This window comes from Mesoplodon mirus, assembly GCF_964341445.2.
Source record: "Mesoplodon mirus genome assembly, chromosome: 11".
In the NCBI taxonomy this organism is placed as follows: Eukaryota; Metazoa; Chordata; class Mammalia; order Artiodactyla; family Ziphiidae; genus Mesoplodon; species Mesoplodon mirus.
Window position 1 is genome coordinate 58,877,126 of NC_138987.1, and position 27,953 is coordinate 58,905,078.

At 44.0% G+C, this 27,953-nt stretch overlaps 2 protein-coding genes across 36 annotated transcripts in view; both read left to right on the top strand.

Annotated features, from left to right (window-relative positions):
- Positions 1–582: 582 nt before the first annotated feature.
- On the top strand, positions 583–4,218 carry PRR13 (proline rich 13). Of its 2 annotated transcripts, none has more exons than XM_082637007.1 (4): positions 583–704; positions 1,276–1,314; positions 1,676–2,040; positions 3,546–4,218. In XM_082637007.1, the coding sequence occupies exons 2-4, from the start codon at positions 1,296–1,298 to the stop codon at positions 3,588–3,590; spliced, it is 429 nt and encodes a 142-aa protein (XP_082493133.1). In that variant the 5' UTR covers positions 583–704; positions 1,276–1,295; the 3' UTR covers positions 3,591–4,218. The 2 variants fall into 2 exon arrangements, with proteins under 2 accessions (XP_082493133.1, XP_082493134.1); XM_082637008.1 differs by having other exon boundaries at positions 605–656.
- Positions 4,219–10,323: 6,105 nt separating this feature from the next.
- The window catches only part of PCBP2 (poly(rC) binding protein 2), a 70,656-nt gene continuing 53,026 nt past the window's right edge, over positions 10,324–27,953 (top strand). Inside the window, exons 1-14 of one of the 34 annotated variants that reach the window (XM_082637024.1) lie at positions 10,327–10,610; positions 12,952–13,094; positions 13,656–13,679; positions 13,768–13,800; positions 14,688–14,804; positions 17,204–17,335; positions 18,337–18,464; positions 19,495–19,582; positions 21,424–21,516; positions 22,596–22,637; positions 23,887–23,959; positions 24,480–24,518; positions 25,453–25,508; positions 26,414–26,583. In XM_082637024.1, coding sequence (XP_082493150.1) covers positions 13,026–13,094; positions 13,656–13,679; positions 13,768–13,800; positions 14,688–14,804; positions 17,204–17,335; positions 18,337–18,464; positions 19,495–19,582; positions 21,424–21,516; positions 22,596–22,637; positions 23,887–23,959; positions 24,480–24,518; positions 25,453–25,508; positions 26,414–26,583 — 1,064 coding nt within the window. In that variant the 5' untranslated portion in view covers positions 10,327–10,610; positions 12,952–13,025. Of the gene's footprint in view, positions 10,611–10,646; positions 10,882–12,951; positions 13,095–13,655; positions 13,680–13,767; positions 13,801–14,687; positions 14,805–17,203; positions 17,336–18,336; positions 18,466–19,494; positions 19,583–21,423; positions 21,517–22,595; positions 22,638–23,886; positions 23,960–24,479; positions 24,519–25,452; positions 25,509–26,413; positions 26,584–27,953 lie in introns of those variants that run through there. The other 33 variants (XM_082637052.1, XM_082637046.1, XM_082637053.1 and 30 more) reach the window with 33 other exon arrangements.

Genomic DNA, 27,953 nt, shown 5'->3' on the forward strand with positions numbered 1-27,953 from the left:
GAAGGAAAGAGAGAGCCGTCAGGATGAACTTCTTGGTTTCTGGTTTATGCAATTTGACAGATGGTGGACCTATGCAATTGAGATAGAGAATCCTAAGAGAGATTAGAAATCTCTGTATTTTCCCCAAGAATGTGTTCTTATTTCCTGTGGGGACTAAGAGGGAGGCGGCAATACTGAGGCTTGGGGTGAGATTTAGCAGCTCTCCGCCTTTCCTTAAGTGCTCCATATATATATATATATATATATTTATTTATTTAGATATGTCTGTATACCGCTTATCACAGTATATTCACATTACAAGGTGTGGCACCCTCTGGACTAAGGGCTCAGAGGTCAAGGGGTGAGTTTCCCCTAGGCACTCAAGGACTTCGCCCAGAAACGGGCCCCGCCCTATCCTAGCCCCGCCCCCAGGAATTTCCGGCCCGTCCGCTCCTCTGTACCGCCGCGTCCCGAAGCGCCTGGCTCCGCCCCTACCGCCACCGCTGCCTTCTAGCCTAGAGTGATTGACGACCATGTTCTCCAATCGTAACGCCGAATGACCACATAGTACCAATCAGGCAGTAGCAGAGGCGGATGCTGAAGCTTAAGATGGGAGGGTGACCAGGAAGTGAGAGTGGAGGCTGAAAAGAGGAGTCCGCCCAAGCAGTGGTGAAGGGGTGACGGGACGCCTGGATTCCTCAGTTTCCTTCTTTTTTCATTCCTGGGTGAGGGGGTCCCTTCGCAGCTGGGAGCCAGGATCTCTATTTGCCTTTTTCAATGTGGGAGGGGGTATGTCTAGCTATGTAAGCGTTTGAGAATCTTTCCTGAGCCGCCTACCTCCTTTCGCCTCAAGGCAGGTCCTTCTCTTAGCCTGGGGTGGGGGTCCTGTCCCCCGTCACTCTTCTCCGGGAGCGGTTAAGTTGTTTAAGAGCCCTTCGCAGCTTATGGGTGGCTAAAGTCTTCCGGACTCGGTCTCGGAAAGGCGGATGAGTGATGGGGATAGCGAGATTCGCGGAGTTTGCCCCTCTCCGGAGGACTTAGAAACTTCCAACCACGGCCAGAGCTAGTGAAAGGTGGAGGGGCCCTGGGAGCTAGGTTCCTGTGGTTAGGGAACTAGGAATAGAATAGGTGTTGGGGGCGACGGAACGGGTGGAAAGAAACATTTCTTCTGTGGAGGTCGTGGTAGTTCTCTGAGAGGCTGTTGCGGAGCGGGAGGCGTTGGAGTTGAGCTTGGTCTCTAAAACCCCTGCCCATTTCTGGGCCGTCAGCTTCTTGCCTTCATTTGTTTCTTCTCAGGCTGGAGGAAATAGCTGATCATGTGGAATCCCAATGCTGGTAGGTGTTTGGGGGGGGGGTCTCTTTTCTTGCTCCAACCCCTTTTCAGAAGGGCCACAACAGAAGGTTTCTGTGTCAGTTTCTCCTCCACCTCTCCCCTAACCCGCAAAAGCAAAGTCCTTAGTCCGTAGCTGACCGATGCTGTCATCTTTCCCTAGAATTCACTGTCTCCCTTTCTCCCCCGCCCTGCCAGGGACGTTACCTTTTCTCTCTCTTATGTAAGTTTGTCTTCCCTACCCTCCATTTTCTTTCCTCACCTTTCCGTTGAGTGAGAAACGAAATCCTCTTCTTTTTGTTGTTGTTTGTTATCAGAGATTCTGGACAGTTCTAATCTTAATTGATTCTTTGCTTCTTCCACCAGGGCAGCCAGGGCCATATCCACACCCCCCTAACGTCGGGTACCCTGGAGGCTGCAATCCTGCCTATCCACCACCTGCCACCCCTACCTTTCCTCCAGGCCCCTTTCCCACTCCCCCAGGAGCACCCCAGGGGAATCCAGCCTTTCCCCCTGGTGGGCCCTGTCACCCTGTGCCACAACCAGGGTATCCAGGATGCCAACCCTCAGGACCCTACCCCCCTCCATACCCACCACCTGCCCCTGGCATGTGTCCTGTGAATCCATTGGCTCCTGGCATGGTAGGACCAGGAATGGTGATTGACAAGAAGATGCAAAAGAAAATGAGAAAAGCTCACAAAAAGAAGCAGAAACACCACAAACATGGCAAGGTCAGTGCCCTCTGGATCCTGGCTAGTAAGGGGTGCCCCCTCAGAGGGACTAGAGAGGCAGTGGGCGGGCAAGGAAGGAGGATTCGAAGTCTGAGGACGTGGGGCAGCGATTGTGTAAAGGATTCCCACTGGGAAGAATCTGATAATCTTGATAATCTTGAGAAGAATTATTAGGCTAATTAGGCCTTCTATCTGGGAGGGGCTAGGCTGAGCCTTAAAATGGATATCAGAATCAAAAGCCTTTCTAATTTGCCTTTCTCTTCCCTGAACTCCACCCCTCCACACCCCATGTTTGTTTTAGCAGGTTGGACACACCCACTGAGGTGGTCAAATGTCAAGTAATAGAGTCAGTCCTTTGACAAAGCAAAATCTTATATAATAATTAACAGATAATAATCTGGCCCTAGTTCCTGGAGTTTCTTTCTCTCCTTCAGTATTCTCAGGGTGTTGTGTTAATTACATGGGCCTTATTGTCCTACTGTCTGGCAGGAAAACAGGACAAGAGCAGTCAGTGACTCTCAGCCTCAAATAAAACCCTGAGTTTCATGCTCAGCCCCAACGCGAAGTATCCTGTATGCTCACTGCTGAAGGAAATCCTTGCTTTTGCTGTTTAAGGGACAGTCTGGTTCAAGACTCCTGACCTTCTTAGAAAGCAAAGGGCACTTGGGTGGAGATGTAGGGCACCAAAGAATGTCCCATGGAGTGATCAAAGTTCATCTGGGTCTGATGATATCTCCTTTCCCCTTTCCCCCTGCAGCATTCCAGAGGAGTGTTAATTAGCAAGGGTAAAAGTAGCTCTCAGGACAACTCTGGAAGTGTTGAACCAACCTCGATCTTGAGGAGGCCTTAATTTACATTTTTCTGCCTAGTATTTATTTGCCTTATGGCTTTGGGTGTTAATCCTAGTTCTGGATCTTTGGTAGAAGTCTGAGGAGAAGGAAAGGTGAGATTGAATGGAGACTCAAAAATGTTTTTTATGACAGTTGTTGATGGGAGTATGCATGTAAAGAACCTTGACTAGGACTCTCCCAGCTTTCTCTCCCGCCTTCCTCACTTTCTCCCAGTTGGGACTTAGGAAGAAGTAGAGACAGATGCACACACAGCTGCTGATTCTACTCACTTTTCTTAGACTCATAGCCACTAGGAATGTCCATGCAGCTAATCATTATTATAAGGTAGCAGCTGTTTCCCTGTACTATACTATGCTTGTGCCTATAATTTATTCCTTGCCTAGGCATTGGCTTAGGTAAAGAAAATTGGAAATTTGCTCCAAATGCAGTAAATTCTGTACAGTGATTTAGGATGGTTTCATCCATTCCTGTATGCTCACTGCTGAAGGAAATCCTTGCTTTTGCTGTTTAAGGGACAGTCTGGTTCAAGACTCCTGACCTTCTTAGAAAGTAAAGGGCACTTGGGTGGAGGTGTAGGGCACCAAAGAATGTCCCACGGAGTGATCAAAGTTCATTTGGATCTGATGGTATCTCCTTTCCCCTTTCCCCTTGCAGCATTCCTCCTCCTCCTCCTCCTCTTCCAGCAGTGACTCTGACTGAATACAGGGCCTGGACCCTTCCCTCAAGTCTCTCCAGTTCTGCTCTCCCATCAAGCTTCAGATGCCATCTTGTACTGGGGGAAATTAGCCCTTGTGTCCCTCCCTCCTCCACCCCTGCAATCTAAGCCTCACTCTGCTGTTCAACCCTAACTGGCTAGGGAAAATGGGAAAAGAATTGCCATGGGCTAGCAAAGGCCATCTTCCCACTGCTTGGATAGAACTTTTAGCTGGTGACTTTTGCAGGAGAACTATTTTTTGAAGATGGTGAGATTTGAGCTAAATGCTGCAGACAAGTCTAAGATCTGTAAAATGTGATTTTTTTACTTTCTTCTGTAATACTCATGATTGGGGAGATGCTGTGGAAATTTAATTATGGAAAGGAAAAAATGACCTGTACCTTTCTTGTAATTGTGGCATGCTTGGATGATTTAGTGGCAAATAAACATTTCCCAGCAGGCCTTTTATTGATTGCACTCACTGCAAGGCTGCTGGGAAGTGGAGTCCATTTGGCTGATAAGCTCTGACTGCCATTTTGGAAACTGATCTCTACTCCTTAGCTCAGTATGCTATCTCAGGTCCTCCTCTCACTCTCCAGCTCTCAGTCCAAATAAAGCTGTTTCTCCTGTTCACCTGTGCCATTACCGTGGTTGCGTCTAGCACATTCTACTACTTTCGCCTTCCACAGACCCTTTAAAGTGCATCAGTTTTATGGTAAGGAACCAGCGTCATCAGGAAGACAGCATACTGTCCTTATATGTCTCTAGTGGGAGGATCCTTCAGAATTGGTTCAGGCTTAGTGGAATGAATCTTTACTGTCTTCCATTTGATGAATGGATATAGGTCTTTAGCATAAGTTTTCATATCTGCTACCAAGGTTCTCAACCCTGGCTGCCCATCAGCTATCAGAGAGTGATTTAGGGCTTTGCCTGAAAGACTGTTGATAAGGATGGGGCCCAGCAAATCAGGATTTTTAAAACACTGGGTGATTCTGATGTACAGCTAGAACTGAGGGCCACTGATGTACCAAATGCCATACATGGTGTTACACATCGGGTTCTCAAAGGTCTGTTGAGTAGAGGAAAAAGACATCTAAGAGAACTAATTAATATAGATGCTATAAAATGCCAGAGAGATATAAACCTAGAAATAACTGGGAAGTGAAGGAGGAGTCAAAGATGACTTCACAGGAAAAGTGACATTTTACCTCTAGGGCCATGAGTGGAGAAACGTGAGTACACAAAAAAGTGAAAGAATAGAGCTACCAAGTGGATGGCCTAGAAGGGCTGGGAAAGGCACGTGCTTAGGTACAGGGTCTAAAGCTCCATAGCATGTTTGGGAATCACAGGTATTCCAATGGAACTAGATTAATTCCCTGGAAAAGTATTATTGAGGAAATACTGTGTTGCGGGTGTTGAGGTACAAAGATGAATAAGACAGTCCCTGCTCTTCATGGCCTGCAAGAGCTAAGGGAGCAGATAGATATGTGAATAGGTTATTATAATACAGTAAAAGGGACCACAACAGAGACAGGGATCAAGCAGTGGGAGAGCAAAGGAAGGAGTGACAGTGCCAGTGGGAAATGAGTGAGGTCCTGGCTGGGCCTCAGGATGTGTAGGAGGTTCCTAGTTGGTAAATAACATAAGCTAACACCAAGCATTTATCATGTGCCAGGCACTAAGTGCTGTACATTTATAACTTGTGTTAATCTTCCCAGCAACTCTGTGAGGTAGGTACTCTGCTTCCATTTTGTGGAAGAAGAAAACTTCAGTCAGGATTCGAACTCAGGCAGTGTGGCTCCTGTGTCTATGCTTTTAACCCAGTAGATTTCAGGCAGAAGAAGCAGTTTTGCAGAGGCACAGAGTTGTAAAAAGGCGTGGGATGAAATTTCAGGAATTCCTGAGCCTGAGATACCATACAGGAGCCTGAAAGCAGGAAATGAGGCTCTAGATGGGTCTAGAGGAAGGAGTGGACTTGAGAGATTTTACTGAGGTGGAAACCACAGGTCTTAGGGATTGAGTGTGGGGCTTGAACAGGGGAGTGTTTTTAGTTGGCTGGATTGCATCTACCACTTGTCCCTGGGGCGAGTTATATGAAATAAATGCTTAAAATAAATATATTAGAGCTAGCTTCTAATTTTATTAGGAAATCCAAGACCAAGGCCTGTTTTCCAGTGTCCTGGATTTGGGGGCCATTCTAATGTTTTTTTCCCAATCATACTCCGTTTTCATTTACTCATCAGCTCTTCCTTTTCGAGGACGAGAGGGAGATGTGGGCACAGGGGGATTGTGAGGTGAAAGAGAAATAGATGTTGACAAGCAAACCACAAATTAAGGAGAGAGAATGAGGAGGGGCTCAAGGGGGAAAACACAAAGAGAAACAAAGAAATTAGGGAGAAAATTCACTGACCTCCTTCCCCAGTTTTAACCATGGACAGCCCATTTTCCCTTCCTGGCTTTTCTAAGTCACATGCACAGCACCTTGCTGTTCTGCTATTGTTGTTTCTCAAAAGTCTATTAACTTTTTGAAAGCTAAAAGTAATACATGTACTTGGGGGAAAATTGTAACATTTTTAATAGGATGTTCAGTGAAAAGTAACGTTCTCTTCTCATCGCAGATTTCCAGCTTCCTCCCCAAAGGCAACCACGACTACCAAATTCTTTTGTAAACTTCCAGAGCTATTCTGAACATAGTTAAATATCCCTTCCCTTTCTATTTCTACCTTACATTGTTCCTATTGTCCCTACCCCAACTTTATGTCAAATGGGAGCGTAGTACAGGCCCTCTTTTGGACCTAACATTTTCCCGTTTAATTATCTATTTTGGAGTTGATTCCATATCAGTATGTGTATGTGTGTGTGTGTATGTGTATAACATTGTTTTAACAGCATTTCATTCAACCAATCTTTTATTGCTGGAATTTTAGAATGTTTTCAACTTTGCTATACACTTAACTGCTGTGGGGAGCGTTTTGGGACATACATCTTTGCCAGAGGTTGAAAAATTGGATGCTTACAGCTATATCTGGCCATGGACTTGTTTTTTTTTTTTTGAGGGACCACTCTCTGTGTTAATTATCAGACATTTTCAATAAAGTTTCAGATTTCAAGCTGGAAACTCTAGCAATAGTGGGCCCACATTTCTGAAGACAAATTCTGGCCCCTGAGCAGTGGTCATTCCTTATAGGTGGACCCTGTACTCTCCAGTCTTCTTATCATCCTTTCAGCTTCCTGTTGCCTTTCTTTTTCTTTTTTTTTTTTTTTTGCGGTACGAGAGCCTCTCACTGTTGTGGCCTCTCCGGTTACTACAGAGCACAGGCTCCGAACGCGCAGGCCCAGCGGCCCTGGCTCATGGGCCCAGCTGCTCCGCGGCATGTGGGATCTTCCTGGACCGGGGCACGAACCCATGTCCCCTGCATCAGCAGGAGGACTCTCAACCACTGCACCACCAAGGAAGCCCCCTTGTTGCCTTTCTTTAGGCCAGTTACATTACTTACCTGGCTCCCGAGAGCACTAGGTTGGTGTGCCCTGTTTTTGCATCAGTATAAGACTCTAAAGATGGTGGTTCTCACATGTTTTTATCTTATGCCCAATGTCCATGAGAGGATCTGGGATTCTGCCATTCTTTTCTTACTAGGAACTAAGTATAGTAAGATTTCCACACAATTAATTGAAAATGGGAAAGGATAGGAAACCCATTAGGTTTAGGTCTATTAATAAAATCCAAATTGACACTGTAGCTTTGGGGACTGTTAAGTCATGGGATGAGTCTTCAGTTTGCTGTCTTTTTGGAATCATTTCCCTGTATCAGATTGTTTTGTAGCTGTAGGCAAGTTCACTCACTTGACTAATTTGGTTCCACTTCTGAGAAGAATTTATTGATTCATAAAATTATCAAGTGTTGCTGTTGGATGCATCTTTTTCAAAGCTGGCTGCAACTGTTGACCAGTCCCAACAGAAGCCATGTTATTGTTGGTAGAGTTATGTTGTGTTATTTTATCAACTTTTAATTTGATCTTTGTTTTGCCCCCATTATTAGAGATGATTTCACAGATAGCCACTCACTTTCACCCCAGCTCTTAGAGCCCCTGGGGTGTAAATGACCTAACTGCAAAATCTTGAGGTTAATCTGACCTTCAGCCCAGGCCTCACAGTAAGCCTGCTGCTTGGTTTGCTTTTTCCTGGGTGTCCTAACATTTTCCTACCTCCTTTCCTCTCTGTCAGTATTTGCTCTGCCCCTTGCCTTTGCCAAATAACAGACTTCTTTTTATTTCTATCTCACATTGTTCCTAATGCCCACCCATCATTTGGAGGGTGGGAGGAAAGGCATTGGAGACCCCAAGCCTTATTTTCCTCTTCAGAAAGCTATCTCTTTTCAGATAACTCCACTGAATTGGGGTTGCCCAATAATACTTGACTAATATTAAAGCCAGAACTGACACCTGAAGAACTCAAACAAGGGTAAATAATAACCCTGTAGTAGCTGTGTCTTTCAATATCCTTCTTTCTATTTTGTTTTATTCCCTTCCAGGGCTCTTCTCTTTTTTTTTTTTTTTTTTGCGGTACGTGGGCCTCTCCCTGTTGTGGCCTCTCCCGTTGTGGAGCACAGGCTCCGGACGCGCAGGCCCAGCGGCCATGGCTCACGGGCCCAGCTGCTCTGCGGCATGTGGGATCTTCCCTAACTGGGGCACGAACCTGTGTCCCCTGCATCGGCAGGCGGACTCTCAACCACTGCGCCACCAGGGAAGCCCTCTTCTCTATTTTTTAAACAAAAGTTTTAATGCGGAAATTTACAGATACATACAGGAGTAGAGAAAGCAGTTTTTTTTTTTTTTTTTTTTTTTTTTTAGTTTCTGCTTTATAACAAAGTGAATCAGTCATACATATACATCTGTTCCCACATCCCTACCCTCTTGCATCTCCCTCCCTCCCACCCTCCCTATCCCACCCCTCCAGGCGGTCACAAAGCACCAGCTAATCTCCCTGTGCTATGCGGCTGCTTCCCACTATCTACCTTACGTGAGAAAGCAGTTTCATGAACTCCTATTTCCCATAATCTAGCTTCAATAATTATCAACACTTTGCCAATCTTGTTCCATTCCACATCATATTTTTTCCAATTTTTATTATGAAAATTATTATTATTTGGGGGGGCACACCACGGGGCTTACAGGATCTTAGTTCCCCTACCAGGGATTGAACCCAGGCCACGGCAGTGAAAGTGCACAGACCTAACCACTGGACTGCCAGGGAATTCCCTGAAAATTATTTTTTTAAAGTTTGAAGAACAGTACAATGATCACCCATAAACCTACCACCTACACTCAACAACTGTTAACATTTTACCAAGTTTGCTTCATTTATATACCTATGTGAACCATTTGAAAGTCTGTTTCGTGAATCATGACCCTTTACCCTTAAATATTTCATCATGTACCCCTTAAAACAGCATTTCTCCTGCATAACCACAATTCCATTATCACACTTAAGAAAACTAACAACACCTCCTAATATTTGCTAATATTCAGTTCATGTTTGAATTTCCTCAGTTGTCTCCAAAATGTCTTATATAGCTGTTTTTCTTCTTAAAAAAAAAAACAGGATCCAAACAAGATCCACACATTACATTTGATTATCATTCTTTTAAATTTCTCCTCTTTTCCCTCCCCTTCCTTTTCCTCCTCTCTTTCTTTTCGAAGAGAACAGCCTAGTTGTCTTGTAGAATGTCCTAGATTCTGGATTTGCTGATTATCTCCTTGATGTGTTTAACTTTTTCCTTTATCCCTTGTAAATTTCCTGTAAATTGCAAATCGGGTCTGAAGGCTTGATTATATTAAGATTAAACACTTGACAAGAATACTTAATAGATGATGCTATGTACTTATTGCATCTCACCAAGGTCTATGTCAAAGTTGTACTATTAGTGATGCAAAGTTTGATCAGGGTAAGGTGGTGACTATATGATCTTTCGATTTAAAATTTTCGGGTTTCTTTCTTTTTTTCAAAAATTTTCGGGTTTCTTTCTCTTTTTTTTCAAATAGTCCATGTGATATCTGGCACCAGGATAACATCCTGTTCCCTAACAAACTTTCCCTTAGAGTTTTGATGATTGATGGCACTTGCTTGAATCAATTATTTCATTTTGGGTTGGAGAATGAATGGTGATTTTCTAACTTTTCTATTTCTCTACATTGATTATATGGAACTCTTGAAAAAAGTTTTCCCTTATTGACTAGGGATGAACTACAGTTCTTACTAAAAGAAAGGGTAAATGCTTAAATATTTCCTTTTAATTACCAATTTTCAGAGTAAGTTGGTGTAAAAGTGACCTCCAATGTGGCAAATTAGCTTTTTTTCTCTTTCTGAGTATCACTATAGACTACTGGGTTTTCCCGGCTCTTGTCAGTCTCTCCTCACACATCTCATTTTCCCCTGTCTCCTTTATCCATGGCGACTGCCAGCTCTCTCCGCACTTACGCCTGGGCTTTCAAACCCGCCCGCTAGGGGACACTAGTTTCCTCCCTGCCCCCCCACGCTGCCGCTCTATCATGAACTTCGCCGTCTGCTACCAGTTGTCTCGCTGGTGCCAGCGCTGTCCACGGAGCCGCTCTAGGCTATTGGGAGGCCGTCCGTATTGCGTGGGGAGAGTTTGGACGACGCAGTCGCCTCGCCGGCCCCCGGGGCGGTTAGCGCTTCCGGGGTCGGAGGGTGCGCGGGGTTGAAAGCGGGCCGCTCCGCCCCGTCCCCCTCCCAGACCAGCAGAGGCAGCAGCCGGAGCAGCCGCAGCCTGCGCCCTCTCCCGCCCGCCCGCCCTCCGCCCGCCCGCCCGCCCTCCGCCGCCCTCCACCCGCCCCGGGGTCTCTTTCCCCCTTCCTCCTCCTCCTCCTCCACCCCCCCCTTCCTCCTCCGCCCGCCCGCGGGGCCCCCCTCGCCTTCCCGCCCGCCCCTATTGTTCCGCCCCCGGCCTCCCGCCCTTCCCCTTCCCGCCCGCTCCCCTTTTCCCCTCAGTCGCCTCGCGCCTGCAGGTAAGCTTCAAGATTCTCCCTCCGCCCGCGGCTATAGCTCTATTTCTATTCTTGCCATCTTTCTTAGCGGGCTCCGGTCCTCGTCACGAGCCCCGACCTCGCGTAGTCCCGCGTGAGCGCCTACCTCCTCACTCTGCTTGGCCGGCCATTCACGCGAGGCCCTGGCTCCGGCGAGGCCTAGTAGGCCTCGCGAAAGGCCTTCCCCCTCCCCCCTCCCCCCCCGCTTTTTCCCGGTGGCGGCTGCGCAGGAGTCAAGGAGGGCGCGCGCGCGGTAGGGGGGGCGGCGGTGGATTTGTTCGTTGAGGCGGGTGAGGGGAGGCGATGGCCGGCTTGCTGGCCGGGCGGGTGAGCGCGGCTCCCCGCGGGGGTCAGGCGCTGGCGCAGCCACACGAGGAGGCGCTACTAGTCCGGCTCCTCCCCCTGGATCGCAGCGCCCCCCCCCGACCGAACCGTTTATTTTTTTTTCCCGTCTTTTCTAGTGGAGGGATAGGGGGGTGCATTTTTTGAGTGGAAAATGCTTGGATGACCAAGGGGAGGGGGGCTGTGGAGTTAAAGAAGGGGTAGACGGGCTCCCAGTTACCGAGTTATGCAGGACGTTCTCTCGGGTAACGAATTTTGAAATTACAAAATGTTTGCCGCTGTAGACCCAGATCGAGCTATTTATAGGAGAAGGGGTAATGGACTGCAGGATTAACAGCTGGATTTCTGGGATTGGGTACACTGACGTTGACCTAGTCAGGAGAGAAATATGACAGGGATTTCTTGGATGATTTGGAGTTGGAAATGCACCTTTGTTCCTTACCTCAAGAAATGGCTTCAAATAGGTTTTCAATTTTCTTGCCCTTTCGAACTTGCATTTATTGTGGTATTTGTAACGTGCTTCTTATTATGTGAGTGGGGATAAGGAATTAAACTGCCAAATTTTTACCATGTCTTACTGAAAAAAGAAAGTTTTCCGCACAGATTTAACTCTGTCTCCCCGTTCCCCCTCCCCCCACCCCCAGCACTATTGTTTTTCCTTGAGTGAAAAGTGTTGAATTCTGGGATTTTGCCAGCAATTAATTATATTCTGGAAATGGGGGAATGAAGTGCTTTGGGGATGCCTCAGTCACCTCAGTCACTCACTTGAGGTAGCTATAGGGCAGCTTGCCATATACAGAATGGTTTGGCAGCCACTTAAACACTTTAAATACTTAGGATATGGGCTTTGTGTTAGAGCAAAGTTAAAACGGTGGCTGGTTTTGTGAAGGAGGAAGACTGGCTGTAGGAGAGAGATCACTGATGTTGTTTTGAAGGGATGGATACTAAAAATGTCACTGGAGAAATTTCACAACTTTGGGGAGAACCACTCTTAGGGCCTAAAGAGGTGTTGTAGGCTAAGGTATATCCAAAAACATTCTTTCTACACGTAATCAATTATTCTAAAGCAGAAATGTTAGGAACATTGCTTTAGAGGATACGTGGGGAAAGGGCCTCAGTAGGAAAGGCTTGTTACTGCTGTTGTTTAAAACAACTACACAATAAATTTTTAGCAGTACCAGTTTTAATTTTGATTGTTTCCTTTGGAAGAAAATTTAAGATTTATTAGATTTGAATGAAGACTTGAGTGGTAACAGAGGTTAATACAGAAGCAAGGAAAATTTTCAGATCTTGAGTGACTATCAAGTTAGGTTGGGAAAAGAGGACTCAGGCTGCACTTAATGTATTGAGTCATTTCCCAAAGGGGAATATGGAACCCAGCTTGCAATAGAAGGCATTTCAGATGCCTTTTTCAATGAGGTTTTTGATTTAAATCTTTTAAAAATTATTTGTTGGCATCTGTTGACATTCAAAATTTTAATGTGAGATGCTTCTCAATTTCTTTACCTAGAAATTGCTGCCAGTAAGAACGTTTACATGTGTCCTCTCAAGCTTTCAACCCAAGCTGCTTCCTAACAGGGAAGCAAAAGGTCGTTGCCCTCAGTGTGGTTGGTTAGTTTGAGGTTTGCCCTCATGATTTCCAGGTGTTTCTGTATTCTCTTGAAGCTTATTCTGCTGAAGGACAACTGGTGCACGTTCAGCAGTTCCCTTAGAACCATTGCCAATTGAAGGAATCTTTCACATCCTGAGAGTCAGCGGAAACCATACCGTTATTGAGAGCAGACTGGAAAGTTGCCTTCCATACTTTGTAACAGAACCTGAGCTGTTAATGCAGTTGTGCTGGATGTATATAAGCCTGCCAACTGATAGACTGTCATTTAAGGAAAAGAGTTCATTAGAAAACATTGATAATGGTCAAAGTAACATTGGGAAATGCTTCTCTTGTTTTCCTACTGTGATTTTCGTCATGTTTTCATTTCAGTTTTTGGCTTTCACCCCCACCAGTGACCAAAGACTTGACCACTCAACGTCCAGCTCCTCAGAACACTGCTCGACATGGACACCGGTGTGATTGAAGGTGGATTAAATGTCACTCTCACCATCCGGCTACTTATGCATGGAAAGGTATGCACCAGCTTGGGAAATTGGGTCATAGTAACTGCTAGGGGAGGGCCCAGGAAGAGAAGGCATGGATCTCGGAGCTCATCAGATTAGCACTGTGGGGTGTCTGGCTTTAGCACTCTTCTCTAGCGGAGTAGATGAGAGTGTAGTGGGAAAACGGACAGACTTTACTAGGAAGCGCCACTGAGCAGGAAAGGCTTAGCCAGAGGCTAGAGCCAAAGACTGTCTCATACCTGGATGATAAGATTTTTGTCCTGGATGTTGCCATAGCTTGTGATAGGTAGATTTCCCCTGCCCAAACAATTTTGGGGTAACTTTAAGGTGGGGTGATATATTTGGTATTTTAAAAAAGGATATTAAACAAAGATAGCATTTAATTACTCCATTATTTCTTCACAGTTCTTTGATAGCTTTGCTTATATTTTGAGCAAAGAAAATAAGCCTGTCCATTCCCTTTCCCAATAAATTTTAGTTTTTCCATTGCTTTGGACTGTTAAAAATTACTTCTTGTGATAAGAACGCTTCAAATTTCCTCATATTTGACACTAGTTTTCTCCATTGCAGGAAGTTGGCAGTATCATCGGGAAGGTAAGACATCACTTCAACTCTAATTACTATTTAGTCAGTCTGCATTTAAATAGCAGTTGGAAGTCACTCTTGACTTTTCTTTTTACAGAAAGGAGAATCAGTTAAGAAGATGCGTGAGGAGGTGAGTTATTGCGGTTGGGGGGTGTTAAAGCACTGTTAACTTGGGAAGTAAAAAACCTTTAAAACAAAAGCAAAAAAAAATTTAATGAGAGATTAGAAGGGGGAATTTTTTTTTTTTTTGGCCGTGCGGCATGTGGGATCTTAGTTCCCGGACCGGAGATCGAACCTGCGCCCGCTGCAGTGACAGCGCAGAGTCTTAACCACTGGACCGCCAGGGAAGTCCCAGAAGGGAGGAGATCTTTTTCTCTCTCTCTCTTTTTTTTTAGATTTATTTATTTTTGGCTGCGTTGGGTCTTCGTTGCGACGAGCGGGGGCCACTCTGTTGCGGTGCCCGGGCCGCTTATTGCGGTGGCTTCTCTTGTTGCGGAGCACAGGCTCCAGGCAGGTGGGCCCCAGCAGCTGTGACACGCGGGCTCAGCAGTTCTGGCTCACGGGCTCCAGAGCCGCAGGCCCAGTAGTTGTGGCACACGGGCTCAGCTGCTCCACGGCATGTGGGATCCACCTGGACCAGGGCTCGAACCTGTGTCCCGTGCATTGGCAGGAGGATTCTTAACTACTGCGCCACCAGGGAAGCCCGAGGGGGAGATCTTAATAGGAGAAGCTGGTATTTTTCTGGCGCAGTTATTTGTAATGACAAATAGTATGCTGGGAAATGTAATTTTAGGAAGTCTCAGTTCATTCAAGACTTAAAGCAGCTTCTGTAGTTCATGTTTGAGGACAAATATGGAGCGATATTTGAAGTGATGTCGATACTGCCTTGTGTCAGGATCATGTATACAGGCAGCTTCTTGCCTATCTTATTTAGGAGGGATTATATATTTGTGTGTGTGTGTGTGTATGCTCAGATCTTTTTGTCTCTTTAACCTTTTGGCTCTGTTTCCTATCCAGAGTGGTGCACGTATCAACATCTCAGAAGGGAATTGTCCTGAGAGGATTATCACTTTGGCTGGACCCACTAATGCCATCTTCAAAGCCTTTGCTATGATCATTGACAAACTGGAAGAGGTTTGTTGTTCCCTGCCCCTCATTCTTTATTTTTAAGTGCTTCTAGATAGTTTAATGATTTCTAAGGGCTTTTAAAATTCAAGGACAGACTAGATCATAAAACTCTGTAAATGGGTTCTTTGCTCCCATTCATCATCCCCCAAATTGGACCATTTGTAATTAAAAAGAGATGTCACTTTAATCGGTAGAAAAATACAGTTGACCCTTGAACAACATGAGTTTGAAGTGTGCAGGTCTACTTGTTCTTGATTTTTTTTTCAATAAATATGTACTACACAATATGTAATGTAGAGTACACAATCAGAGGTTGGTTGAATCTGTGGATGCAGAACTGTGAATAAGTTAAGTTATACATGGACTTCTGACTGGGGTGGGATGTCGGCACCCCCAACCCCCAACTGTAGTTTGAGTGCTCACTTTGGCAGCACATAAACTACAATTGGAATGAGACAGAGAAGATTGGCGTGGCCTCTGTGTAAGGATGACATGCAAATTTGTGAAGCATTCCCTATTTTCCAGTTACAAAATAAGTAATGGGAGGTTAACTTTGTATGGTGGCAAACAGTTACTACACTTACTGTGGTGATCGTCTTGTAATGTATTTAAATGTCAAATCACTATGTTGTACATCTGAAACCTAAATAGTGTATATTGACTATACTTGAATAAAAAACCCCCAGAAAAACCCCCAAATAGTTTGACTATTATCAGGGACTCTGTAAAAAATGTGTGAAAACCCAGCATCTTTTATTTCTTAACCAGCAGTTTTGAAGGTATGCCACCACTGTGTTGGTAATTATGTCCCCTAATTCATAGTTGAGTGGACTAAATTAACATGCTTTCGTTAGGAGCCCTTCTGAACACTAATATACTCCATAAGTACAGGTATCTCCCAACCCTGGATGCAGTTATATATTTTTTAAAAAATCAATCTGGTAACTGTGTCAGAGCTATACTTGGAGGGAGGGAATGCGTTTTATCAGTGATCAGAAGCAAAATATCAATACCAGAGATTTTTTTTTTTTTTTTTTTTTTTTAGCTGTACGCGGGCCTCTCACCGCTGTGGCCTCTCCCGTTGCGGAGCACAGGCTCCGGACACACAGGCTCCGCGGCCATGGCTCGCGGGCCCAGCCGCTCCGCGGCATGCGGGATCCTCCGGGATCGGGGCACGAACCCGTGTCCCCTGCATCGGCAGGCGGACTCTCAACCACTGCGCCACCAGGGAAGCCCAATACCAGAGATTTTTTAACTGAAGGAAGTGTTTTGTTTTTTTTAATAACTGGTTTCAACCTTATAATGCTGAACAACCATTGCCCTAGGTCCAGCTTCCTCCCACTTCTGCAGTAATAGTGCTAATCATGCAATTGACATTGCAGGCAGAGGAGAGCTTCGGGGCTGCTGCTTGATGCCTTAATGGTGCCTGAAATCTTACCCTTGCCAAGATCAGAAATGTTATCCTTTGATCTGCAAGACCCTGCAAATCCAGAGCTTGTAGCTTTAAAAAAATTCAGAAACTCTAAGGACTTCCCTGGTGGTCCAGTGGCTAAGACTCTGAGCTCCCAGCGCCTGGGGCCTGGGTTCAATCCCTGATCAGGGAACTAGATCCCACATGCTGCACCAAAGAGCCTGTGTGCCACAACTAAGACCCGGTGCAGCCAAATAAATATATATTTTTTTAATTCAGAGAATCTATTCATACTTTTAACAAATAAGAAACATGCTCTTGACTTTAGGGGCTTATGTTTGAGGAGTTGCCAGGTCTAGCTACTACATAGAGATTAGGCTAAAACCATTTAATCCTCAGAAGGCTAAACTTAACTAGTTTAAAGCCATGACTTTCAGATGCAGCATATTGTAACGGGAAAGACTATGGGCTTTGGAACCAATACAGCCCTTTAGTTTAAAACCTACAGCTTTTTAGATGTGATTGGGGTAGGTACTCAGCCTCAATTTCATTATCTGTACAATGGTAATATTACCAAGAAATTAAGACAAGGATAAATGGAAGTACAGTATTTAATCTTTATGTAGTTTTCTAAGAGAACAGAATTGGTTACTTGAATGTGGATTGCATTGTTTTATCTCTTAATATTTAATTTTGTCTTCAACATTGTTTTACTTTACTGAGAAAACTTTAATTTTCAAAGTAAGTTTTCTCTCTACCAAGAACACTTCCCCCGGTGTGAAGGAAAATATATTTAGGGCCAAACCTGAGGACGTTTGTAGGCCTTTTTATCTTTTCAGAAATAGGGTTTTGGGGGGAGGCAATATTTGAACCTTTGTTGATGCAGATTGTGACATAATATGTCCCTTGTAAGGTTCTTTCATAGCAGTTATGGGTTCCCAGGGATCTGTTTAAACTTTTATATTCTTCTGATGTTTTGACTAATCTCTTGTAGGACATCAGCAGCTCTATGACCAATAGCACAGCTGCCAGTAGACCCCCAGTCACCCTGAGGCTGGTGGTCCCTGCTAGTCAGTGTGGCTCTCTCATTGGGAAAGGTGGTTGCAAGATCAAGGAAATACGTGAGGTTGGTAACTTGTGCTCATTTTCTTTTTGAAATGTAAATTATTCTAAATCTGCATCTTCTGTTAGCCTTTACTATGTCTAGGGAAAGTTTGTGTTTATTGAGATGAAGATTTTTATTAAAGTAATAGTCCTAGAAGACTAATTTGATATATGTGTATATATATATATATATATTTTTTTATATTTCATATATTTTAACAACAATAAATCAGAAAAGTTAACCAGAATTTCCACCTATTGCATATGACCCATTGGCAACTTTTCCATGAGACTACATTATCTTTTTTTATGTTTAAAGAGCTTAAAATTTGATCGATAATAATATCAAATATTTTTCTTGGCCAGATCCCTGAAGAGCAAGGGGAAAACGAAGGTGTATTGGGATGTAGTTGTAATTCTCCCTTTTAAATTATGGAAGTTACATGAAATTATGGAAGCTTTTAATTATATCTGGGAGTTATTATTATTTTATGTGGAAGTTATTGAACTGGATGTTGGAATGAAATTTGAATGGCTCCTAAAGGAAAACTAATTGTAGTTTTTGGGAACCTTTTGTACATGCCATGTGAGCAGGGATTTTGATTTTGTTCATTGATGTATTCCAAGTACCTGGGGTGGTACCTGGCACATATAGCATGGGCTTGATATAAACATTTGTTAAATAAGAGAATGAAAGGTGGGTGATATTTGTGGGTATTTTGTTTGATGGCCTACAGAGCTATCATTAGCTGAGAGTAAACTGTCTAGAGGGACCTTTTTCTTGAGAGCAGGTTAAATTTAGGCTGTTATTCAGCCTTATTTTCAGCTTTCAGAGGCTAATTTATAACTGTGATTAAACAGTCTTTTCTGGAATAAGGGAAGAGTGAGAAGGGAGGATAAAAAGGGTAAAATAGGAGATGGGATAAGTGTCTACTGAGTTTTAGACTCTTTAAGATTTCTGCTGGGAGATACTGAAGAGTATGAGCTGTTTTCTCTGATTTTTAAATTTTTTTACCCCCAAAGAGTACAGGGGCTCAGGTCCAGGTGGCAGGGGATATGCTCCCCAACTCAACTGAGCGGGCCATCACTATTGCTGGCATTCCGCAGTCCATCATTGAGTGTGTGAAACAGATCTGCGTGGTCATGTTGGAGGTAAGCCCTCAGGCTCATGCTGAGAATGGGGGGAGGGTGATTTAGGGAGACAGACTGATCTATATTTAGTAAGACTAGAATTAGGTGAGGCTGTTAGAAGCCTCCAGTGGGGGTGGGGAAGAGGTTCCCTGAGTTCATATTTTCCTTCCCCCAGCTTTGACTTTTCTTATAGTCCAAGCAAAAATAGAAACTAAGCAGTGGTGATCATTTGGTTTACAGCGATTTTAGCAGAGTTGATAGGGGAAGATTCACTACTAGGAATGAGTGGACAAAAGATGTATCTGGTTTCCTGAGAAGCTAAGTTAAATTGCCTTTCAGATTACAGTATTTTCGCTACATGCAACTTTGATATATTCTTTAAATTAATTTCTGTGTTACGAGGCAGGATTATATTCAGAATGGTATATATATATTAAAAAAAATCCATAATGGTGTTTCTGAATGACTTATGAGGTTCTAGTGGATGCTGTTCAATTAACAAGAATAGCAAAATTAAGGGGAATTAAACCTTTTTAGAATTGTCATAGGGAGTTGGTCCCATATTGGTGAGAAAGGAAAGTAGAATTTTCAAGTAGAGTTTAGGAAAATATTGATTGAGCCTTTGAACTATTTATGGACAGTTCTGTATTATCCTAGGTGCAACATTTGGGAGCTTTATTTCCTATTTTGGCTTTATTTCCTATTCAGGCCAAAATGTAGGATCTTAATTACCAACTCAAGCGTACATATGTACATATACAGGTTTTTCATGTTAATTAGACTTATTTGAACACATGGAAATAATGCCTAAATTATTATAGGGGAATCTGCCTTGATGAGAATTAGTATGAGCTGTGTAGTCCACGGACCATCTTACTGCTTTAAAGGCAAATAACTGCAGATGATTTGAGATTAGATCTAGCCAGAGACAACGTTGGTAGGTGAGGGAATGGAAATAATACAGTTTTTAATTTAACTGACCTGTGTGAGCTTAAGCCACACAGCTGAAGCAGCTTTGAAACCTTATCTCTTTTTGTTTTTTTCCCCTCTGACTCTCTCCCAGTCCCCCCCGAAGGGCGTGACCATCCCGTACCGGCCCAAGCCGTCCAGTTCTCCAGTCATCTTTGCAGGTGGTCAGGTAAGAAATTTTTTATTGGTGGGTTAAGGTGAACAAGGATTATGTTTGAAATGTCAACTTTGCCAGCAGCACACCAGGCCACTCTGCATGCTTGCTGAAACCTGTACTCTGGCCATAATTTGACCTGCTTTCAGTTTTATTTATTTTTTGTACTGGAGAAAGCTATGAATGCTATCTTATTTAATTTTTAGCAGGCAATGGGAGTTTTGTAGGCACTCGGAAGAGGTAATTTACTTAGTAATTTAAGGTGGGTTGGGTTAGAAGAAAGGATTAAATTGCCTTGGTGTCACTACTTCTTTCCCTACCCCACCCCATCCCATGTTTTTTCATGTGTGGGGTGTTCTTTAGAGGTCTGAATAAAGGTAGCAAAGAGTTGGACCTCTGAAAGAGATTCTTGGATGGTGGTCTCAAATTGGGGGTCCTGAAATTGAGTGTCCTACAAACTTCCCCTTCTCCCCACCTCACCTCCCCTACTCCTACCCCTTCACTCCCAAACTCCAGTGTGTTGTCCCCGGGCTCTTAACCTCATAAACACTGGTTTGAACCCACATGGCATAACAAATCAGCTGGGGTAAGGGTTCAGTGTCTAAGAATAGAAGGGGGAGAGCATGTTGGGCTGTGTGGGGCTGTGACCTTTGGTGTTAGAGTAAGAACACCAAAGCACCCCTTTGGCCTCTCCTCCTTCACCCACCTAAACTCTGGATCCTTGGCACGTGGTTTATACTGAATTTAGATTTCTAAGACACAGGGCACTGATTAGCACCATGGTTTTATGCTTTTTGGTTAGTATTTGAGGAGTAGGTAGGTTAGTTTTTAAAATCTTGAGGTTCAGGCTGAAATAGTGACTTTCATTTTGGTAGCTGCCTAAACAAGTATAGTGCTCAAAGTGCCTTTTCCTACATGGGGCTGACCTGTTACACGCACAGATATTCAACTAGTTCCATCTTATATTTGAACTGGAGAAGCACTTAAAGTCCATCTCATTCATATTCTATTGAGTTGTCATAAAACTGAACAAGTTTTGGGGGACTTAGTTTGTCTTGTAGTTCTGGAAGCTTTCACAAGAAATTAATAATATCACAGTTTAGTACCTTGCTTTTAACACTAGCCTTGTACAAACTGGTTTGGTCAAAGGGATCTCCATGAGTCTGGATAGTTAGGCAGGATAAACAGGCCCAGAGTCAGTGTAGCAGGGAGGTTTAGTTCTAGGAGTTTTCCCTTCTACCCTGGAACTACAAGTTCCTACTCTTCTGGATTCTTCCACTCCCACTTGGGATTATCTAGAGTCCATGCTGCACAGCAGCAGTCCTCTCCATTTACAAGTCTTCCTTCATTTCCCTTTCGTTCCCTCCCCTTCCTACCCACCCCTTCTTACCTCTTTGCTTTCCTTCCCTCCCTCCCCTTTATTCAATTGACCACCCTCTAAAAACTTGCAGCTTCTTCTTCCATGAGTGGCCCTGTCTTGGATTATTCCTATGGGCCTTTTTAAATGGACCAGTTCATGCAGTGTCCACAGATGGACCTGTGTCTTTTGTTCCTCTGTGACAAAGTGGGCTCTGTAGGGGTTCAGTTTAATCGCACACTGACCAGGAGCTGGCATCAGCTCTGTTGCCCCACCCCTTCATTCTGACTGAAAATAGCCCAATTGTGCAGTGTGAAATCTGCCACCATAGGTAACTTTTTTTTTTAATTCACTGATTGCAGCTCGTTTCAAATTGTGTTGTGAGCTCCTTTTTAAAGGAAAAGAAAAAATTAAACAACTTTTTTTGTGTGAATTTCATGCTGGTGACAAGGTGCCGGATTGACAGCCCTGGAGACTGAAATCCTCTATTTATCCACAGGACAGGTACAGCACAGGCAGCGACAGTGCGAGCTTTCCCCACACCACCCCGTCCATGTGCCTCAACCCTGACCTGGAGGGACCACCTCTAGAGGTGAGAGGGGATGTTCAGTCTCCAAGGCTCACTCAATCCTTCCGCCTCAGCCGAGACTGCCAACACGCGGGGGGCCAGTGGCGCTGGTGATTTTTGTGCTGTGGACACCACCTGTCCACGGGGACCTGGACTGACCCCCCCCACCTCATTTCACACAGGCTGCGTAGCCCACCAGATGGTAACACCAACTCTCTTTTTTTTTCCTTTTTTTTTCTTTTTTTGTTCAACCCCTTTTCCCTGTCTCCTACTCCTCCTACCCCATTTTCACCTTCCCACCCCAACCTGGGTGCACTTTTGGGGGTACTGGCCGCTGTGATGTGAGAAGCCTCACATCCTGTGAACCAGCTGCTCCTTCCTTCCCCTCCCTTCCTGATTCTCCTTGTCCCCCACCCCATTGCCCTGAAGACCCAGCTCCCTTTTTGGGAGGTTATGGTGTTGGGGGAGGAGGGTGTAGTGGGAGCTGCAAGTGCCTTTTATGGAGGGGAGGTGGGAGAAGGCAGGACTTAGAACACAGTGGTTTTTTTGTGTGTGTGTGTTCCTATGGTCAGCTCCCTAGTGCTAGGGACCCAACTAGCTTCCAGTGCACTTAAGGTCTTTAGGCAGATGTAGAGAAAAATAAGATAGGAAAAGGGAAATGTTTCAAAACATGCCATGTAGGTTTGTGCAGATAAAAATCATGTCACCATGATGGGTAGAAGGGTTGGGGTGGCTGAGGAAAGACCATTTTCCTTCTAGGCTATCTTGTACACAGGGAGAAGGAAGGGGGCTCGGGCAGTCGAGGCATTGTTTAATCCCACTTCCCACGTTTTCATTAAGAAACAGATGTGTTATTTTGTCTTTGATTGCAGGGAACATGGCTCCCTTTATAGGCATCCTGGAATAAGCCATCATATTAGGGTTTAAAGAAGGCCAACAGGTCTGACTGTATTTGTGAGATACCATCTACTGCCTCAACCCCTGGCCTCCCTATTCTCTAGTTCAACTCTGGCTTCCTGGCTAGTTGAAATCTGTCTTTTTCCCCCCACTGGGTGGCTGTCCGTGACTGGTTTTTAATAGGAACTGTTTTCCTCCTTTTGTAGGCCTATACCATTCAAGGACAGTATGCCATTCCACAGCCAGATGTAAGTTTTGTTTTCACTTCTTGTTTTGAAAAGTTCCTTCTCCCATCCAAAATTGTCTCTTTTCTCCACGTAGGCAGAAGTGAGTTGGGTCTTAAACATTTGCAGTATTGTTTTCCTCACAAGGTGAACTCCATATTTTGGCCCTTAAATAATTAATCAGGACATAGTAGCACCTTGTTTTTGCCATTTAATCCCTGGAAATTATAATCTGGCAGATTATTAGATTCTACTTTCTCCCATGTTCCAGATTACTCTAAAAGAGAAATGTTCCACGGTATACTGTCATTTGTTATCCCAGGGCACAGTTTAAATTGACAGTGGGCTGTGCATCTCTGCATGGAGTCCTTTCCATGGCAGAGGATGGGGGTTGGGAGGTTGCCTTTGCCCTTGTGTATGCCTCAGTCTGAGGTGACAATTTAAAAAGCATCTGGAGGGGTGGGGAAAAGGGGCTTATTTACATATCTGGAGGGATAGGAAGCTGAATATTTGGGAATTCAACTCAGTAAAACCTTCTTTGTCACTAAAAACTGCAACTTAAAAAGTGCTGGTATTTAGACTTTAAGGGCATTTCTTTCTGCACTTATTCTCTATCCTTACTAACTCTTTCAGGTGCTGAGCTTTAGATTTGGGAAGTTAAGATTGGCTCTTGGTTAGTGATAGCCCCCAGGAGGGGAAGTAGACTTGAAGAGGGATGGTTTTACAACAGCCAGGACAGTTTATATAGATGAAGGAAAGTAGCTGTAGAAATCATGGGGTGGGGGTGCGCAAAACCCAGTTTGGTTTCACCTTAATCTCTCTCCTCCTCGTAGTTTCCCTGCCCCCTCTTCTCCTTCCCTCCTCCCAGTACTGACAGAACCCTGCATGGTGTGTTTTCCCTAGCACCACTGCACAGTTTGTTTTCCTAGCCTGTCTGTGCTTGTCCCTGGGGCAACTGTTGCAATGGCCGCAAACACCTTCATTAAATAGCCCACAGGGGGATGGTTGTCAGGCGGGTGCTGCTGCTTGTCTTTTCACACACCCCAAATGCGCTCATTCTCTTTGTACTGATACCCTTTCTATTTCTAACCCATACCTTCTTGTTGTGCCCATCCCCAGGATGGTGATACCAGCCCCATATCTTACCCTCTGTCATAGTTTGAGTAGTAGCCAACTTTGGGGATCAGGAGCTCTGCATTTTCAAATTTGAATGTGCTTGAACCCTGACTGTTTTGCTCTTCTAATGCCAGCCTCTTGTGTTTCCTCCCTGCAGTTGACCAAGCTGCACCAGTTGGCAATGCAACAGTCTCATTTTCCCATGACGCATGGCAACACCGGATTCAGTGGTATGGATACCTCAGTGTTTATTTCTGTAAGGTGTAGTACAAGACAGAGGCCAGCCCCAAGGTCTCAGTTTGACATCTGTTTAAAACAAACTTCATTACCCAGCATCCTGCTGGTTTAAACTTGCCTGTTTTCTATGGCTAAACCGAAGGAGGTAATGTGTTTGTTAACTTGGTTTTCATTTGGGGTGAGTTATTCTAAAAGAGAAAAAAGGCCCTGGAAGGTTTGGGGTGAGGTCTGGGGATGCTTGTCAGGCAAAGGGTAGGCTGATATTTCTTCTAACCCATCCTCACTGCTGCCCCTTTGATCTGATTGGCACCCCCTTTCTCTCCACCAGCTATTCATAGACCTGGGTAGAAACAATCCATTTGTGCCAAATTGTGTAGTGGTTTTTGTTTTTGTTTTTGTTTTGTTTTGTTTTTTTGGGCTTTTTTTTTTAATATATATATATATATAAGGAATAACTTGTCCGATAGGGTTAGGATGAGACCACCAAACTCATTTTCACTTGTATCTTAACAGGCATTGAATCCAGCTCTCCAGAGGTGAAAGGCTATTGGGGTAATGATTAAAAAAAAAATCTGTAGTATTCTACTGTTATATTAATAAACTGGTGGGAGTCTTGTTTCACTGCCCATGACATACCAGCAGAACATGCACATGGCAGAAAGGAGCTGAGAGAGCAAAGCGGGGGTGGGCCTGGTACCCCTGAGGGTCCCTTGATGGATCTGGCCTACCCCCTTCTAAAAATGCTGAGTTTTAGCAGCCACAGCTGAGAGCAAGACTAGACTTGTGAGTTAGCCAGCTGGTCTGGTCTAGTCCAGGTGTCAGATGGGTATGGGTTGTTTGCTGATAGGAGTTTTTTTTCTTTTTCTTTGGAAAACAAAACCCAGAACAAATTGAGCAAAAGACAGGGAATAAATCTGGAGAAATGAACTTCCCACACCTTACTGCCATCTCATTCTCACTGACGTTCAAGTGTAGGTTAGGGGTAAGGGTGTGTTAGGAGGGTGTTAATCTGATATAGGTATATTTAAAGCAACTCTGCATGTGTGCCAAAAGTCCATGGTACCCAATAACAGGCATGATATAGGCGCTGGTGATAGCATCAGGTGAGATAAAATTGGAACACAACAGCAGGAAATCCAACCAGAAAAGGGGAGAAGTGCAGAAGTACTTGTTTAGATTTTGGTCCTGAGAATTGAGGATACCACATTCCCTTGCCCCTTGCTTCCATCCCCTTACACCGTAATAGGCTGGGCTTTGCAGGAAATGGCATGAAATCAGCCTCTTCTGTGTGTACAGAGGAACCTTTCCAGCATTATTTCTACACCCCTCTCCCCCTCTTTCCTCCTTGGAGGCTTCCAAGTTAGTGATGAATCCCAACAGCCAATGCTGGGTTTCCAGTTCGTTTTCCTTCTGTTAGGTTAATGTACAAATCAGTGGGAGTTTGTATGCTGTGCATTGAACTTCTTTGCTCTCTTCTGTCTTTTAGCAGGTTTGGATGCATCTGCTCAGACTACTTCTCATGAACTCACCATTCCAAACGATGTAGGTGTATGGTTGGGTTGCATGGGATGAAAATAAGAGAATTGGTTTTAAAGAAAGAGGTCTTTTCAACGACATTGTGCCACTCTTAAGAAAATGGGGTTGTAGACACCAAATTAAATTCTTAAAACTATATAAAATCTCAAGTAAAAATTGATGGAGGAAATTGATGAGCCAGAAAGAACCTTTTTGTCTCAAATAGAAATTCCCATTTGCCTTTGTTTCTTGTAGAACCTGAAGCCTTATCCCTAACGCAGTGGTCCTTAGATGTTCTGTCTGTACTATCCAACATGGTAGTCACTAACCACGTGTAGCTGTTGAGAATAATAAAATAATAAATTCAGTTTCTCAGTCTTACTGGCCACACTTCATGTGTTTAGTTATCACGTTATTAGTGTCTACAGTATTGGACAGTGCAAATGTTGACCAATTTTTTACTTTTTCCCAAGGCAAAAGCGTTAGAAATTAGCCAGAATTCTTGTCACTATAGTGAAGTAGGAATCATGGCAGAATGAGTTAAGGCATCTTTTTTGCCAAAAACAGAATATACTTTTATCTTTATCCCTATCTCTGGTAAACTAGGTTTATCATCATGTTTGCTCTGCTTTATTTTGTCTTTGGAGTTAGTACTCTGAGGAAATGAGCTAATGCTCCTAGGAGTCATTCAGCTTAGAGTTGGCTCTGACCTGTAGTGATCAGACAGAAGAATAGGGCAAGAGTTGAGATATAATCTATAACTCAATTTTTAAAATCAGGAGTATATGAGTAGAATGTGTAGGATGCAGATAGTAGTTTCTGTTGTCATGTTTGTGGACCCAAGCTATAGAAGCCTGAGGAGTGGGGTGGAATTCTTGGACTTAACCATGCAACTCTTAATTTGGTATGCCTTGTTGTTTTTCTCCCTTAAGTTGATTGGCTGCATAATCGGGCGTCAAGGCGCCAAAATCAATGAGATCCGTCAGATGTCTGGGGCGCAGATCAAAATTGCGAACCCAGTGGAAGGATCTACTGATAGGCAGGTTACCATCACTGGATCTGCTGCCAGCATTAGCCTGGCTCAATATCTAATCAATGTCAGGTAAGGGTTCCCTATCTTTTGTGTTATTCATGCCAGCACAAGTAATGTGTGTGTTGGGGGAAGTTACACTGTAAAGTGTGGGATTCTTTGGGGGATGGAAATGGGAAGGGTAGAGATGGCAAAAGAAAAAGTTAAAAGTCTAGCTCTACTTTTCACCCATCCTTAGTGTAGCAGAAAAAGAAACCAGTTTGTAATAAGGTTGCATGGGGTTGGGAGACAGGGAATAGATTGTTTGCATTTGACTTCTTGATGATTTTGGGAGTGGAAGGTATGGAGCATGTCTTCACCAGTAGGACTGCTCTGGCTGGAGCACCAACTTAAAACCAGATGTGGGTCTTGCTGTAGATGTCATATAGACTAATAGTTCACTGATGGGGTTTAGGCTCCAAAGCACCCTTAACTGAAATAAGGATAATGAAGTTATGTGACAGCAAGACAGTTTCTTGGAGGCAGTCATTACCATTTATTCTGAAAACATCCATTTTTCTCAAGTTGCCAGTGTGTTCCGTTGTTCAGAGCTTGTGGAAAAGGAGAGGTACAGGTATTGGATGTTTCAGAAATGCTTAGTATTTTCCTTTCCCCCACAATCTCATCTCATCTCTTAATGACTTTCTGAGATTTTACTTTTTTTATCCAAACGTAGCTAATGTTAATACACACAGTTGTAGCAGGACTATTCACAGTCCAGTGGGCATCCTACAAGGCATTTATATTACTTGCTTTCTCAGCACATGTGCTTAAGTCATGTTCTTCATTGCTTACTAACATCTTAAACCAGTGTTAGCAAGCAGCTCATTCCCCAAGGGACTTAGCTACCCCTTTTATATAGACTTTTACCTAGTTGTTATTTACCTCTGTCACAGTTCTTTGGTCTCTGTTGTGCATAAAAATTTTACGGGTTCCTGAATCTAGTGCAAGGGAAAGGAATTCGTAAGTATGGGATCTATTTTTTGCCATGCTTATGCAGATCATGTATTTATTCCATGGTCTTTTATCCCCTGGTTAAGAATTTATCAGTTCCCCAGTAGTGGTTCTGACTTTTGCCTGTGTCTTTTCATGCCTTGAGGTATTTTCTAGTCTTTATGTAGAAAAGACTTTTCTGTGTCTAGATCTGCTTTCTTCAGCTACCAAGATGTCAAATTCTTACTGTTCAGACTGAAATGGTAGTTACTAGTTTTGCACGGAGGCTGTTTGCAAAGGTTTGTTTCCTTGTTTCTAATGGGGGTGGTGGGTTGTTAAGAGGCAAGAATCATGTTCTTGGAAGCTGGAAACTAAGCGATTTTTCTTCTGCTTGGGTAGACCTGCCCTGAATGTTGTCAGATAGTGCTTCCACGTAACCTGCTTGCCTGACCCCTGTACTAGGTCAGTGG

Excerpts from the sequence above, each read along its gene's own strand:
- PRR13 (XM_082637007.1), top strand. Across the intron at positions 2,041-3,545 it reads AACACCACAAACATGGCAAG|CATTCCTCCTCCTCCTCCTC; the intron begins GTCAGTGCCCTC and ends TTCCCCTTGCAG.